Source organism: Montipora capricornis, chromosome 6, assembly GCF_036669925.1.
Source record: "Montipora capricornis isolate CH-2021 chromosome 6, ASM3666992v2, whole genome shotgun sequence".
In the NCBI taxonomy this organism is placed as follows: Eukaryota; Metazoa; Cnidaria; class Anthozoa; order Scleractinia; family Acroporidae; genus Montipora; species Montipora capricornis.
In genome coordinates, this window is record NC_090888.1 from 73,812,745 (window position 1) to 73,826,432 (window position 13,688).

The 13,688-nt window shown below is 45.9% G+C and overlaps 2 protein-coding genes across 2 annotated transcripts; both read right to left on the reverse strand.

The window, feature by feature from the left end:
• Positions 1 to 9,074: 9,074 nt before the first annotated feature.
• Positions 9,075 to 10,217, reverse strand: LOC138054417 (uncharacterized protein F54H12.2-like). Its single transcript, XM_068900859.1, has one exon. It carries the CDS (start codon positions 10,215 to 10,217, stop codon positions 9,075 to 9,077), a length of 1,143 nt encoding a protein of 380 aa, XP_068756960.1.
• A 2,577-nt stretch (positions 10,218 to 12,794) lies between these two features.
• On the reverse strand, positions 12,795 to 13,310 carry LOC138054419 (uncharacterized). Its single transcript, XM_068900860.1, has one exon. It carries the CDS (start codon positions 13,308 to 13,310, stop codon positions 12,795 to 12,797), a length of 516 nt encoding a protein of 171 aa, XP_068756961.1.
• Between the last annotated feature and the right edge of the window lie 378 nt (positions 13,311 to 13,688).

Genomic DNA, 13,688 nt, shown 5'->3' on the forward strand with positions numbered 1-13,688 from the left:
CGATCTATCCATCTAAATAGATACACAAATATATTTGCACATAGTCATTGATCTAATAACAAAAACAAACTGAAGCACAAGAAATTTCCAAAAAATCTTGCTGCACAAATTGCCACCCAATTACAAATGAGGCTCTCCTTTTATTTCACATGCAACAGTCATTTCTCAGAAAAAGGCTCAACTTCAGGAGAAAAATGAGGAACTCAAGGATGAAACTAAAATCATTCAGAGAAAAATAAAAGATAAACAGTTTAGTCCCTCTGAAATGTTGCACACACCCAGACCCATCTCGCCAAATAAATGAAAATACCTTCAGCACAGTCAACCATTTAAATCCATTAATATATCAATATGCACATTCTCCACACTGTTCTCCAGACTTTTCCTATGGTACATACATGTATGAGGAGAATAATTTATTTCACAATCAAGTCCTTTTTCACTTGTAGATCATTTCCCATTTTCTCAAGAACCTTCATGTTTGATCAGTTAAGAGACATTAACATAAGGAGAAATAAAATATTGGTAACTCTTAGGGGTTAAAGGGCTGAACATTCACTAAAACCTACACCTATCAGGGTGGATTCATAACTGCATGCCAAGACATTGCCATTCTGAGTTACCAGGGACACTGCCACATCTTAGGTTCTTTTAAAACAATGATAACAAATCAGCCTTGTCATCAAATTAAGTAATAAGACATGTAAACAGAGTACATGAACATTTGCCACATAAAAAACTATGTATACAATAAAAAATTCAATAAGCTTGAACTCTTCAGTACCTACATGTATAACATTTTTGCATTAATTTTACTATGAAAATGGAACAAGTGAAACCCCTTCTTATCTGCCCCATTTTGAAATCATTTTTCAAAAGGGGAAATCACCTTTAGCACACTTTTCCAGCAATTTCACAAGGCCCTCACCAGACACTAAGCAGATGGTGGAGAAAATCTATGTCCCTTCCAAGATGGAAAGCTCTTGTGAGGAGCTAGCCTGCGAATGCAGATTTATGGAAATACATCTGCGTTCGCAGGCTAGCGAGGAGCATGCACCAGGAATGTTTGAAGATATTTTGATGCTAAATTTAACAACGAAAAGAGAACCCCCTCACAAAAAAGAAGAAAGCTTCAAAAGTCAAGGGTTGTAGCAGTTCTGCAGAACTTGAGTTTCTTTCGAACCAGGTAGTTAACTAAAAATGTTCAAACATTTAAACAAAGGAAGTTCTGTGATGCAATTATGAAATTATACTCAACGAATAGGAAACCCAAATTAATTTAAAGGGCATATAGGTGAAAAGACTCTGGCGGGCAGCATATGTAAATATGAGTCAACTAAATGCTTGATAACAAAAAACAGCTTCATATGAAATGTAAATTGAACAGAAGACATTTGTCATTAAGAACAAATTCTAATAAAATGTTGGTCTGTTCAACAGAAAAATAACAGACTACAAAAGGCCAATGGTCTTAATTTAACCCATTGGCTCCCAGGGGTTCCCCATTGACGAGTAAAATCGTCTGGCGTTAGACAGAGTAAAATACTCTGGCATTAGACAGAGTAAGATACTAAGTCTGGCCAGCTTAGGCCGGTTTGGGCATCAAAGTGTTAAAGTTTGGTGGAGCTTTCTACAATTCCCTTATGGCTGGACAAGTGATGTGGTATCTTGTTTACCCAAATTCATTGCATAACTACTAAACTGAACTTGCCAAAAAAAAAACCAAATGGAAATTGGTAAAATACTAAGGGAAGCAACTGAGGCATACATTCCAAAATATACTACACAACAATAAAAATTGAATAACATTCAGTTACAAGTATATGTAATGCAAGGGATAAGCATCTGTTAACCAGGTTACTGAGAAAGTTACAGTTAAAACAGCTCAAGCGTTCCTCTGATGAGCAGATTCATGAGTTCATTATTGCAAATTTTATATCGGTAACCATTTGAATAATCTGTTTGTCAAATGAATAGAGCAAAATTCAACTCAATCCTCAGTTGAAAACTCGAATTTTGATTGGAATATTGCTGGCTCCCAGTGCCAGGCTGCCATGGGAACTTCACAGGTTTACTGATTTGCATAATCTTCCAAACAACTGTCATTTCACTCTAGCAACATTACCATAATCTTACCAGTATCCTCAAACTTGAGACACCATGTTTTTGAATTAAAGATTGGATAGAGAAATTAATTTTAAAATAAAGGCAAATCATGCTTGTTACGACCTTGGCAGATTATGCAAATTGCTACACCTGTCAAATTCTCACGCTGGCCTGGCACCGGAAGCAAGCAATAATCCAATCAAAATTCAAGTTTTGACCTAAGGCTTGATTGAGTTTTGCATCACTCATCCGAAAACCAGATTGTTGAAATGATTCCTGAAATCAAATCTGCAATAATGAACTCATTAATCTGCTCGTCAGAGGAACGCTTGAGCTGGTTTGACTGCAAAGTGAAGGGATTGTGTGCATGTTGTTGTATATCAGTTAATCTTCTAATCTTGTATATGGGGGAAATTGTGATGCTGAATATATTTTTACACAATGTTATTGGCTGCTCTATGTGGGGAAAAAAACATTTATCATGCTCATCGAGGACGACATCCACTTCATCCATGCACAACAACACCCATGTACCACAACTACTGCCTGGCACATGTGCACTGGTCTCATGGACATACAGCCATCTGTTTTAGCCATCACATGACCAGCAGAATGTCAAAAATTCCATCGTGTTGTCCCTGTCGTGTCCAAAACTGGTACAATCAAACAGTATAGAGGAGGAGTGTCAATTGAAGCTATACTGGAGCACTTACATTAAGAACCACATTAATCAATTTTTGAATTAACATACAAAAAATTGGCCACATCGTCCCCAGAGTACAAAACAATTAAAATGACTGATACCAAGAAAAGTTGCGAAAATCTGAGGTATAAAAAAGAGAAAGCAACAATAACCACATAATTTAATGATATGAAAATATCGTTTATTCTCATATACTTTAGCTACAGTGTAGAAGATACAACGTGCACATTTAATTGTAAATGTCCAAATTATCGAGTACTGCAATAAAATGCTTAGATAGGTGAAGTCCTACAGTAACATGCAGAATGTGGCAGTAGTAAACAATGACATACATGTGCCTCAATTTTTATTTCTACAAATTACACCGACTGTAAGCTGTCCGTGAAGCCTCGAGGTTTTTAATGCAGGAAAATTAGGAAAAATCAAAGTGACTTCATGAATCAAAATTCAACAATATTAGCAGGCGCTAACTATAATCATTTAACCAAGAAAAACTTTACAATAAATATTTGTTTTAGATACCTTGCAGACGAGGATGAACGTAGCGATAGTGACGATGATCAAGATGATGACAAAAATCAAGAAGATGAAAAAAACAAAGGAGGAGATAATGATTTTGTCGAAAGACAGCTCGTATCTATCACTGACAAGCCAAGGAGCTTGTGCATGTTGAAACAACGCCAAAGGCAAATGCGACCAATCCATTCCTTCATGATGGAAAAAACTTCTCTGATCTTCATAACAAATGGCTTTTCTAAAAACCACTCAAATATTAAAAGGTCACAACCAACCATCGCAACCATGGTTGTTTACACAGAATACGTGTTGTCCTCATATCCATCTGTTCACTAAATAGCCCAAAACTATGTTCTAAGTATCAGGATCTACAACGGTAGCCTCGCAGCTCCTACAAGGTCTCACCTGATATCTACAACATGATAAATTTCGACTCAGGCACAGTAGAATTTTTCGTACACAACAGTGAAAGATCATGAATTCTAAACTGAACGCATGCGCATTTCATGAGAGGGGCATTTTTTACGTCATAACCTCTCGACCAATCAGCCGTTTTTAAGCCCTGTCGTCTCGTCTACCACGCAGCAGTCAACATGGCACGGTAGGTCCCTGTTATTTCTGTTTGGTCGATCTCGAAGCGAACCTGATAGACTTGTTTATCTTTTTTGATGTCTTTTAGATGACGACGACGTTCGTAGGAGAATCGACTATCGTGTTTGAGTGCGGGTTGTGTCGTTGGTTTCCACCCGTGGACCGACTTGCCCCGATGGGATCCCGTATCATGTTATGTCGGTATTGTCTTGGTCGAAAGATGCACTGTCCGGGGTATCGTCATTGTACAGGCATCTATCATTCCCGTCGTCCAGAGGGGTTTGTCATTTGTCGTTGGTGTCCGCGTCCCATCTATAGAAGGGTTCTTCTTTGTATGCCCCTTCGAGTCCCTCACTGTCGTTGTCTTTTGTAGGTCATGCTGGTCACTGGAGATTATCATTGGGTCGAATGGCAATGTCGTTGTAGTTACACGATCTATACTTGTGGGAAGTTGGACTGTTCCTGTTTCGGCCCCTTACGCACGTCGTCGTCGTCCGGGTTGTATGATCTGTCGGCGTGACGTAGGTTATGGTTTCCCACCGTGTCGCCGTGACTTGGAAGACTGGTGTCATTTATCTCAGGGACCTTGAGGACGTCTTTTTTTTTTTTAAATGTATTAGATGGTGGTAGTGGAACATAGGACCTATAAGGGATACCGATATCATCCAGAGGATCGATGGTGTTGGATCAAGTGGGAGTATCTGCAATGTGTTGAATCAGCTGCCACGTGTATCCACTGTTTGAAACGATTGGATTGCAATCCCTGTCATTGTGTTTGTAACGGATGTCTTGTTCGCTGTCGTTGTGATGGGTCTGTGGCCTCGTATGGACATCGTCGTTGTCATACGGACTGCTGTCGACCTCTCTTTTATGAAGACCCTTTCTTTTAATTCTATTTATTATAGGAGGGACCGGCTTCGTGTCACAGGTCTCTATTGGGACGCATTATTGATCCGTACGTACCGTTCCCTCTATTATTAGATATGGTGTTATCTCTCCATGTTTACCTGTTTTTCGTTATCGCGTGGAATGACTGACAAGGAGACAGATATTCGTATGGATATATGGAGGTTAGTGATGGATGCCACGACGTACAGAGGATTTGATGGGGATGGACGCATGCCCAGACGTCGTTGCCGCCGCCGCCACCGATAGTCGATTCTCCTACCAACGTCGTTTCTTATGAGGTTTCCGTTTTTTCATAGACTTGGTGCGGTATACCTGAATATGGAACGGCTTATTCGTCTAGGAAACGACGCTCCCTGAAACAAGAACGTGTCCATTTCCAAGTCTGGGCATCCGTCAAAAACATGCTTTCTCTTTTATAGACCATGACTGTGTACGCGAATGGGGAAGGGTTCATGCTTTGGGACTCACCTTGTTGTTCCTTTGGACCCATCACATGCATGCGTTGTCTTCACCGAATGGATGGACACACATCGCCGTGGGAGCATGAACGACACTGTCAAGGGAGGTATGGGCGTCGCAGGGAATCGGGTGTGATCGTGGGATCCTATACTCTCTCGTACAGGGGATTTCGTGAATCACACGCCGTATGGGACCTTATACGATGATTTTTTTTCAATCAGATACTGGTGCGTGCTGATCGATGTTTTTGTACGTGGAGTAGTCGTTTTCATGTGCACGAGAGGAGATCGACTCATGTTACTGGAAGAACGTTTGACAGGACTTTCTTTGTTTATGTTTTAGTGTATCTTGACCGAGACCCCTGATTATCTACGAAGGTACGGGTACGAGTACTGTTCCTGTGTGCAGTGTCATGGAGAAAGTTATACCATCGTTCAGAGACTAGCCATCATTGATTCTATAGTGACACGGTACGGTTTTTATAATTATTTGGGATCGGATCCGATAGCAGGAGCCGCCGGACACCTTCGAAAGATCTATCCCCATCTGTTGTATGAGGAGATTGTGGAAGAGGATAGAGGCATGGCCCTTTATTATCTGGATCCACTTTTATGGCGTCGTCAGATCATGGTCCGCAACGAGGAGGGTCATTTTGATTATAAGAGTACCGAGGGACATTTGGTTGTGTGTACGGGACGTTATCACGGTCTGGCACCTCTGTATTGTTCCTGTTCTGAGTAGGGATATTTTTTTAATCTATAGATGTGTACGGTGTCCAAGGATGTCATGATGGACCGCCTGTGTTTGCCAATGGAGGATTACCGTGCCTGTTGTCCTACCCGATGTCATCAATTCCTCCACTATTATGAGGGAGCCATCGAAGTATGGCGTTATTGGCGTTACCATGCCATTTTCTCTTTTCATTTTAGATCCGTTCTGTTCTGCGTTGTCATCTGGCCGACTCTTGGGGAGAACTGTTTGGCTGCGCGACAGCACACGCCCTCCACAAAGCATGGCGTTATAGATGACGACCCGTATGGCATCCCCAGAAACAGATCAAGAAGAAAGACGGACATTTTCGTTTGGTGCCGTTTATTGACATTTATGGTCCTTGGCGTAGAACAAGAATATTCAATTCAAAATTTCGTTAAGAAGAAAAAAATATTAAAGTTTCAGTTTACGTTTGAGTTGCATGATTTTCTTGACCACTTTCTCCATCTTCCTCTTTTTGCCTGGGAGGTTACTGATGGCCCGAATCATCTTGTCGTCGGCTTTCCACTTATCCTGTAAGTTTTTGGCCTTGGCATAATCCATGTCGTGGGTCTTGGCAATCTTGTCCAAACGATTGATGCCAGGATCGCCCCGTTTGAGTCGTTTTTCGAGTTTGGTTCCAGGACCCATGTCCTGATACCCAGGCGAATGAAAACTCGATGCCCGTCTTGCTCAAGGCCTTCTGTAAGTCAAACTTGCCACCCCGTTGACGGGTACATCGTCGTCGTCGACGGTGTCTCTTAGTAGTCCTCGCCATCCAGTTGTCGTTTGAGTTTCTTGTCAAAATCCAACCGACCTAGTTTATCTGTTTCAGTGGGACGGCGGCGACCTGCCTTCTTGCGAATCTTCCTCTTGACCGATTGAGCGGTTGTATCCGCATATTCGGTCACACTGTCCCCCATCATCGTCGGGTCCCCTTGAAATGGAAGGTGTCCCCAGTCGACCGACGGGGTCGGCGTCTTGGGGAGCGACGCTCCTGTCTTCTTCTTCTTCGTTTTCTTTTTGGGTGGGGCTGCTTTAGGTTGAGTCACGAATCGAAGCCGTTTCTTGGCTTTAGGGGGTGCTGAGGGTGTGGTCGGGGTCTCGGGTGTTTTCTTCTTCTTCTTTTGAACCAACTGCATCAACATGGACTGTAAGGGTCCTTGCGCATAGGCGTGGGCCTTGACATCGCGTTCGTCGGCATCCAGTCCAAAGCCCACAGGTTGTCGAACGGCTTTGGTCCACAGTTTCTTCTCGTTGGCTAAAGGGGTCACCAACGCTTTCTTCACACCTGGAGGAATCTGGTCCGACATGAGAATGACTTCTTGTTTGGCCGCCAGACGGGTGGCTTTGGCCAAGGGAATGTTTTCCGTCAGACGTTCCTTGTACACGTCTTCGAGTTGACGCAGTCGTTGGAGATCGATCAATACTTTGTTATCAAACCCTGGAATGGTCTTCACCTCGCTCATCGTGAGGTACTAAGGCCTTCGCGTCTCTCCCTGGTTTTATAGTAGAGGTCCTGTTTCTCGTTACGTTCTCGTTCCAGATGTCGGTTCAGTTCGCAGACTTGTTCTTGCAAGACCCCCATCTTTTGTTCGACTAGATCCAGACTCTGATTGCGTTCTTGCAATTGATCGGTCAATTGGCGGACAATGTCGCATTGTTCTCGTACTCGATGTCGAAGACCTCGTATCTGATCCTGCAGGGCGCAAAACGAACGAGGCCCGTACATCCACGTGTTGTCACACCATCCATCGTCCATGTTGCAGATGATCCTTGACACAATGATGATAGGCCGTATGCAATCCGAGCCAGAATCGGGTTTGGTCAAAATGTCGTCGCATCATCCTTCGTCGGGCTTTTATGCTATGGGTCGAGCGACTGATGGCCCGTAACACTCTTCGATCTCGTTGGGTCTCGGTGATCTTGAGTAGGTTGTACTTGGACAGAGGGAGACGCCCCTTGACAATCTCTCGGGCCAATTGACTGATGGCCTCGACCATTATTTGATCGACAGCATAGTAGAGTTTTCGTAAACGGCACTCTCCCGACGATCTGGTCAGATCTCGTAGGAAATAACCCAGATAGGGTATTTGGGCACGAATGCATCCAGGGATCTGATGGCGACACGCTTTCATCGTGGACATAGACACCGTTCACAGGCGGTGTTTAATCCTTGCCACAGACCTCGACCCGTTTGATCCATCATGATCTGACGTCGCTTTTTAATAGAATATTTACGACGGGCCATGTCCCCTACGGCACTGTTCAAGGCTTGGAAGGTCCGGTCGTTCCATTGCACCGAATCCCATTCGTCTTCAAGCCACCTGTCCAAGTCGGGCACGTGGTAGGTCGTGATCGGGAGTCTGTAACTGTCCATCACTTCACACCGACTTTTCTCCGTCCAAAGTCCTAACGAATGTTGACCCGGTTCCCCTCGTGGATCCGTATTGACGATGTACGCGGCCCGCGTCGTACGGGTGGGACGCGATGGGAGTCCGTCTGAGGGATGGACGCCGTGAAAGACGCGTTTCAGGATCGGATAGTCCAAAGCCAAATGGCGTAAGGTCACGTCACTCAAGGGCACAAATTCCATCTTCTTTTCTGTCACAGTTCACTCGTGCTTTTGATAACTGATGGCTCCGTTCGTGCCTGCTTGGAAGCTGTCTTCGAACTCGCCAAACACCAAGATGGTGATGTTCTTATTGGGAGCCGCATTAAATCGGATTTCCAGACGCAGCTTGCCTTTTTGTTTGGGATTTCGATGATACGGCGAATCGGTATCGCCATTGGGTACATTGTTGAAGGTGAGCAACAATCGGCGACAAAATTAGTTGAGACAGTTGCCAACAGAGCACACTGGCAACGAAACATTCATTGTTTGCAAAGAAAACCCCTCCCTCCCCCACCTTAATCAATGTTGTAGCGCTGTCGACAAGGCTCGTAGAAAACAGAAAAACACAACATTGTCCTGGGGGTGTGGGGGAGGGGGTCATTTTCGCACCGAGCTTGAAATCGACTCTACTGAGATAAGAGTGTCTCAACAATTTTGACGCCGATTGAAGGTACAATTCTTGCCGAATCCCCAATCCCCTGGTTGAATCATGTGAGGGCAATGATGCTGCATGGAACCACTGGTTTCCAAGAGACGTTGATAGCCCAGCCAGTCTTTCCGTGTATTCGTGCCATTCAATTCCAACGTCGGATAGGGATATTCTTCCCCACCCACCAGTTGACGGACACTCGTCACTCCAAAATCTTGGAAGGCATACGGATAATATTCCAAATCCCCATTAAACGCTTTACTATCCAACAGCCCGATGACCACACGGTCGGGAAGACGTCCTGTAAACAACTGGTCTTCCGTCCACAAGGTGGTCTTGCCATCGAACGAAAAGGTTCGGATTTGACTTCGTACGGTCGGATAATTGGCCCATTGACGTTTCACATCGATCTTGGCTGTCAGTTCGTTGTACACACTGACGTTCAGGTCGATGCGGCACAGATGAAAGGTGACTTTGATATCCTCTCGACCCAACGTGACATACTTCTTGACCCCCATGCCGCTGGTCTTGGTCCCAAACAGAAAAAAGTCCGGTGTATTGCAAACGAGTTCCACCACCATTTCCACACGAGGGATCAGCAAACGTCCCGTTCGCATGGCTGCCAAATGAGGATTCATGATCATGGTGGCTTTGTTGTTCCCGTAAAAGAGTTTGGTGGTCGTCTTCAAAGCATTCGTATTATTGTGCGCCCATCCTGCTGTCGTGGAAATGTCGTTGTTGGCATCCGACGCCTCCAATTGTTCAATCACGTTCATGTAATTCACCCAACCTGCAGGGGCCAACAGGGTGCTTCCTTCGTCTCGACTGTAATTCAACACTGTTTCAATAAACGCCTTGTACATGTACGTATCCGTCTGTTCACTCATCAACACGCCACCCTGGCATAGATTGACCTGCTTGAAGAGACCGAGGGCTAGATTGTTGGTGACGTACAGAAACTTGGTGTTGTTAGCATTGGAGGCCGCATTGGTGTCGGCTACGATCCCATTGGTCGACGGAGAATTCAATTTCAGTTCGATTTCGAAATAACTGCGTCCCAAATCGACGAATTCGTCCAAACCTGGAATGGTAAAGGTGATCGGAACGATGCCCGTCATGGCTTGACTGTACGGCACCATCCGGTACGAATCGACGGTGATGTCCGTCGAAGGGACGGTAAATAATTCCAGACTCAAGGTTGTCTTCTTCTGCTACGTCGAGATCGTCGTCGTCTTGGTACGTGAGGGATCAACCAACCACCATACTTAACGGGTATCCTTCCTTTTATACCGCCGGTGGTGGTGGACTGACGTCGACGGTAGGCGCGTTGTCGATGCAACCGCGAATGCATGACCATCGGTCGGAGGTTCATTGTCGAAAGATGGACGTCACGCTTCGTTTGGCTTTTTTATAGGCCTGCCGTCCACCGACTTTGAGACCGGCTTTCACCAACGCTCCCGCTTTTCGTTTCAAACGGAGTTTTAACGATTGTCCCACCACACCTCCTACGTCACTGAACGAACGACCACTGGCGGCAGCTTGAAGTCCCGATTGCATGGCATTCAACAACATGGGCGACGCAATCTTAATCAAATCTTTGGTGGCACCCCCTCCACGAAGGTACGGAGGATGATGCCGTGTTGAACTACCCCAGCGCATGATGAGAATGACAATGGTCTCCCGACGGTGTTTCTTCGTTTTATACGTATTGGTCCGGTCGTCTCCGGAACTGAAAGGTGACGATAGTCTCCGTGCCTTCTCCAAACACGACCAACCGTCCATCACTCTCACCCACACTGACTTCAATGACATCCAAATAACGACGTCGCATGGGCATCTAATGAATATGGACAGGTTCAAAATACACGTTGCCTCGCCCTCGACGGAAATAGTAGACTTCTCGTAACAGCGGGTGTTCGGAATCTCCCATGACATTGCTACTCACGACATCCGAGTAGACCAGTAACGTTCGTGAGGCATGGCTCACGGCAGTCTGAAACGCTTTGGACAAATTGGTAAATCGCCACTCCATCGTAACAGTCAGGACGAGCGATCCCGAATTTACGAGTCAAATACGTCCCCCGCGCTTTTGTCATGGAGACTGAATCTGAGATTCGGACCCAATGCATACATGCCATCACTCGACTTTTTTAACCATCCCATACGATAGGCCATGATTTCATCCACGCAAAACTCCACCACATTGTGGGAACCGTGACTTCCGAGAACCCCTATGTCTTTTCTCTCCAAGAGTGTCTCGCACGACACATTCTCTGTACGGGTCGTGCGGCTATTCGTTTGTGTATTCAATAGCTGATACTTGACCGTCCCTATGTTGCTCTTAGTGTCTTGAGATCCAGGCCACGATCCGGCATGGAGATGGACGTCAGTCCGACCTCTCAGTCACCCTCAAAAGTGACTTCCTGAGGGAGACGCGCCTTGAACGCACTGGTCGTAATATCCGAAAACTCTTTCGAAGGATCGCTGAGAAGGACGACACGATTCATGATGACGACGAAAATGGAGACAGAGGGTGGTCGTTTTGTCCTTAGGAAAGGCTATGGGACGGCCGTCGACTTCGTTCACATGCATGTGGATCGTTTCGATCTTGGATCCACGCAGGCGATGGTAGTGCACCTGTTGTGGTTCCCATCAGGCGCCTCCACTTTTATAGGGGACCGTGCGCAGCACTTCGTTGTACGACTCCTTCAACCATTGACTTTCCACTAAATTGACGTAGACGAAGAGGGGACGTTCGACCGTCTGCACTGCCAATGGAGTGTCCTTGAATTTGGCAAAGGCTTCATTCAGACGCACAAAGTGCCAATTGAAGGCTTTGGCCATCACCATGAAGTGCGCTCCCTGATAGAGACTCGTCCATCCCTGACCTTCGGAGACGACTTGCACAGGACCGTCGGAAAAATCGTTGGGAAAACTTGGAAAGACCGATCCGTCGCCGAACCTTTCGTGGCCATAATTCGGATGCGGGGCCTTTTGATCGAAGGGTACCATGAGTAGATTGGGACCTGGTGACCTGGCTGAAAAGGTTGACCGGCCACCGTCACGGTCAACCATCCCATATTGAGAGCCAATTCGTAGACCCATCCAAAATATTTCCACATGATCCCGCTCTTAAACACCTCCGTATTGTCTAAGATCAAATTGTCTCCCTCCCATGCAAACGTCACCACAGTTTTGTCTGTCCTCGTCTTTGGGGGGGTCTGACTTGTGTCGACGTACTGAAAGTGTAGGTGTTCCCCCGTTCGCAAATCGTCCGAGATCTTCTGTTCCATTCGATGCAGGATCTTCTTGACAAACTCGACGCCCGTCTTCGAGGGGGTGATCTCCGGCAAGAGCACGACACCCCGTACATTGCGCGCGATCTGTAGGCTGTTATTGACCATCTTCGTGGTGGTGTAGTAAAACGTGCACAGGTATCCTTCCTCATTCCATGTTTCTGGATGGCCCACGCCATGGTGCGCCTCATGGACCATGATCTTTTCGGGGTGTACAGGCGGTGGTGGTGGAATGATAGGGAAAGAGACACCACTCAATCCCACTTCCCAATGATCGTCTTTGTGCCAGACATGATCGCTAGGCAGCCGGACTTTAAACTCCGAAGGACCATTGTCGGGAAACTCGGATTTTTGAACATGACTCGACAACGTCACGTAACGAGACATGATGATATCTTTATTGTATCTTTCCTCTTATTTTTATACATGTCTCAACGCTGAACGAGGAACCCAACTATCGTATTTCTTAGGCCAACCCAACCAACGGACTTTGGCCATCCGACCGCGTCGTTGTAGGGGCTTTTCGACGCGGAACAAGGCTTCGTTGGGGACGGTCACTTTCTGAACGTCTTCTTCATACAAGCTACCTTCTAGAGGGGTTCCATCCCATTCTTTCAATTTATATGTGACGACGGGTCCGGGCACCACGCGTTGTACGACAAACACGTCTTCGGTCCATCCAGGCAGATAGCCTTTCTTGAACGGACGATGTTTCTTGCTTAGTCGGACGTGATCGCCCACCTTGAGTTTCGGACGAGGACGCCACTTCAAGTGTTTGCCGTACAACTTGGACCACACGGCCGACTCGTTCTTATCCGTCACGTCGCGTGGGGCCATTCCAATACCCCAGTGCCGACTCCCATTGTAGCCATCGAGGAGTTGGGGCAAGACGTTCAGATACGCTCGCGTATTACGCGCCGTGAAATAACGATACATGCGTTGCTTTAACGTGCGATTAAAACGTTCGACGATGGAGGCTTTGGCATCCCAGTGCGTCGAAAAATGATGAATGCCTTCTTTTTTCCATGAGACGTTTGAACGAGGCATTGTAGAAATCTTTTCCTGCATAAGTCTGTAAACGGAACGGTTTGCGTCCACTTTGTTGCAGAATCTTGTCCAAGGCATCCGTCACCGCTACGCCGGTCTTGTTCTTGACGGGGACGGCCCACGCGTACTTGGACAACACGTCGATCACAGTCAAGAGGTATTGGTTTCCTCCATTCCATTTCTTGAGAGGTTGTATCTCCACCAGATCGGCTTGCCATTGATCGTCCTTGTGAAACACTAAGACGGGTGACGTCTGGAAACGTCGAC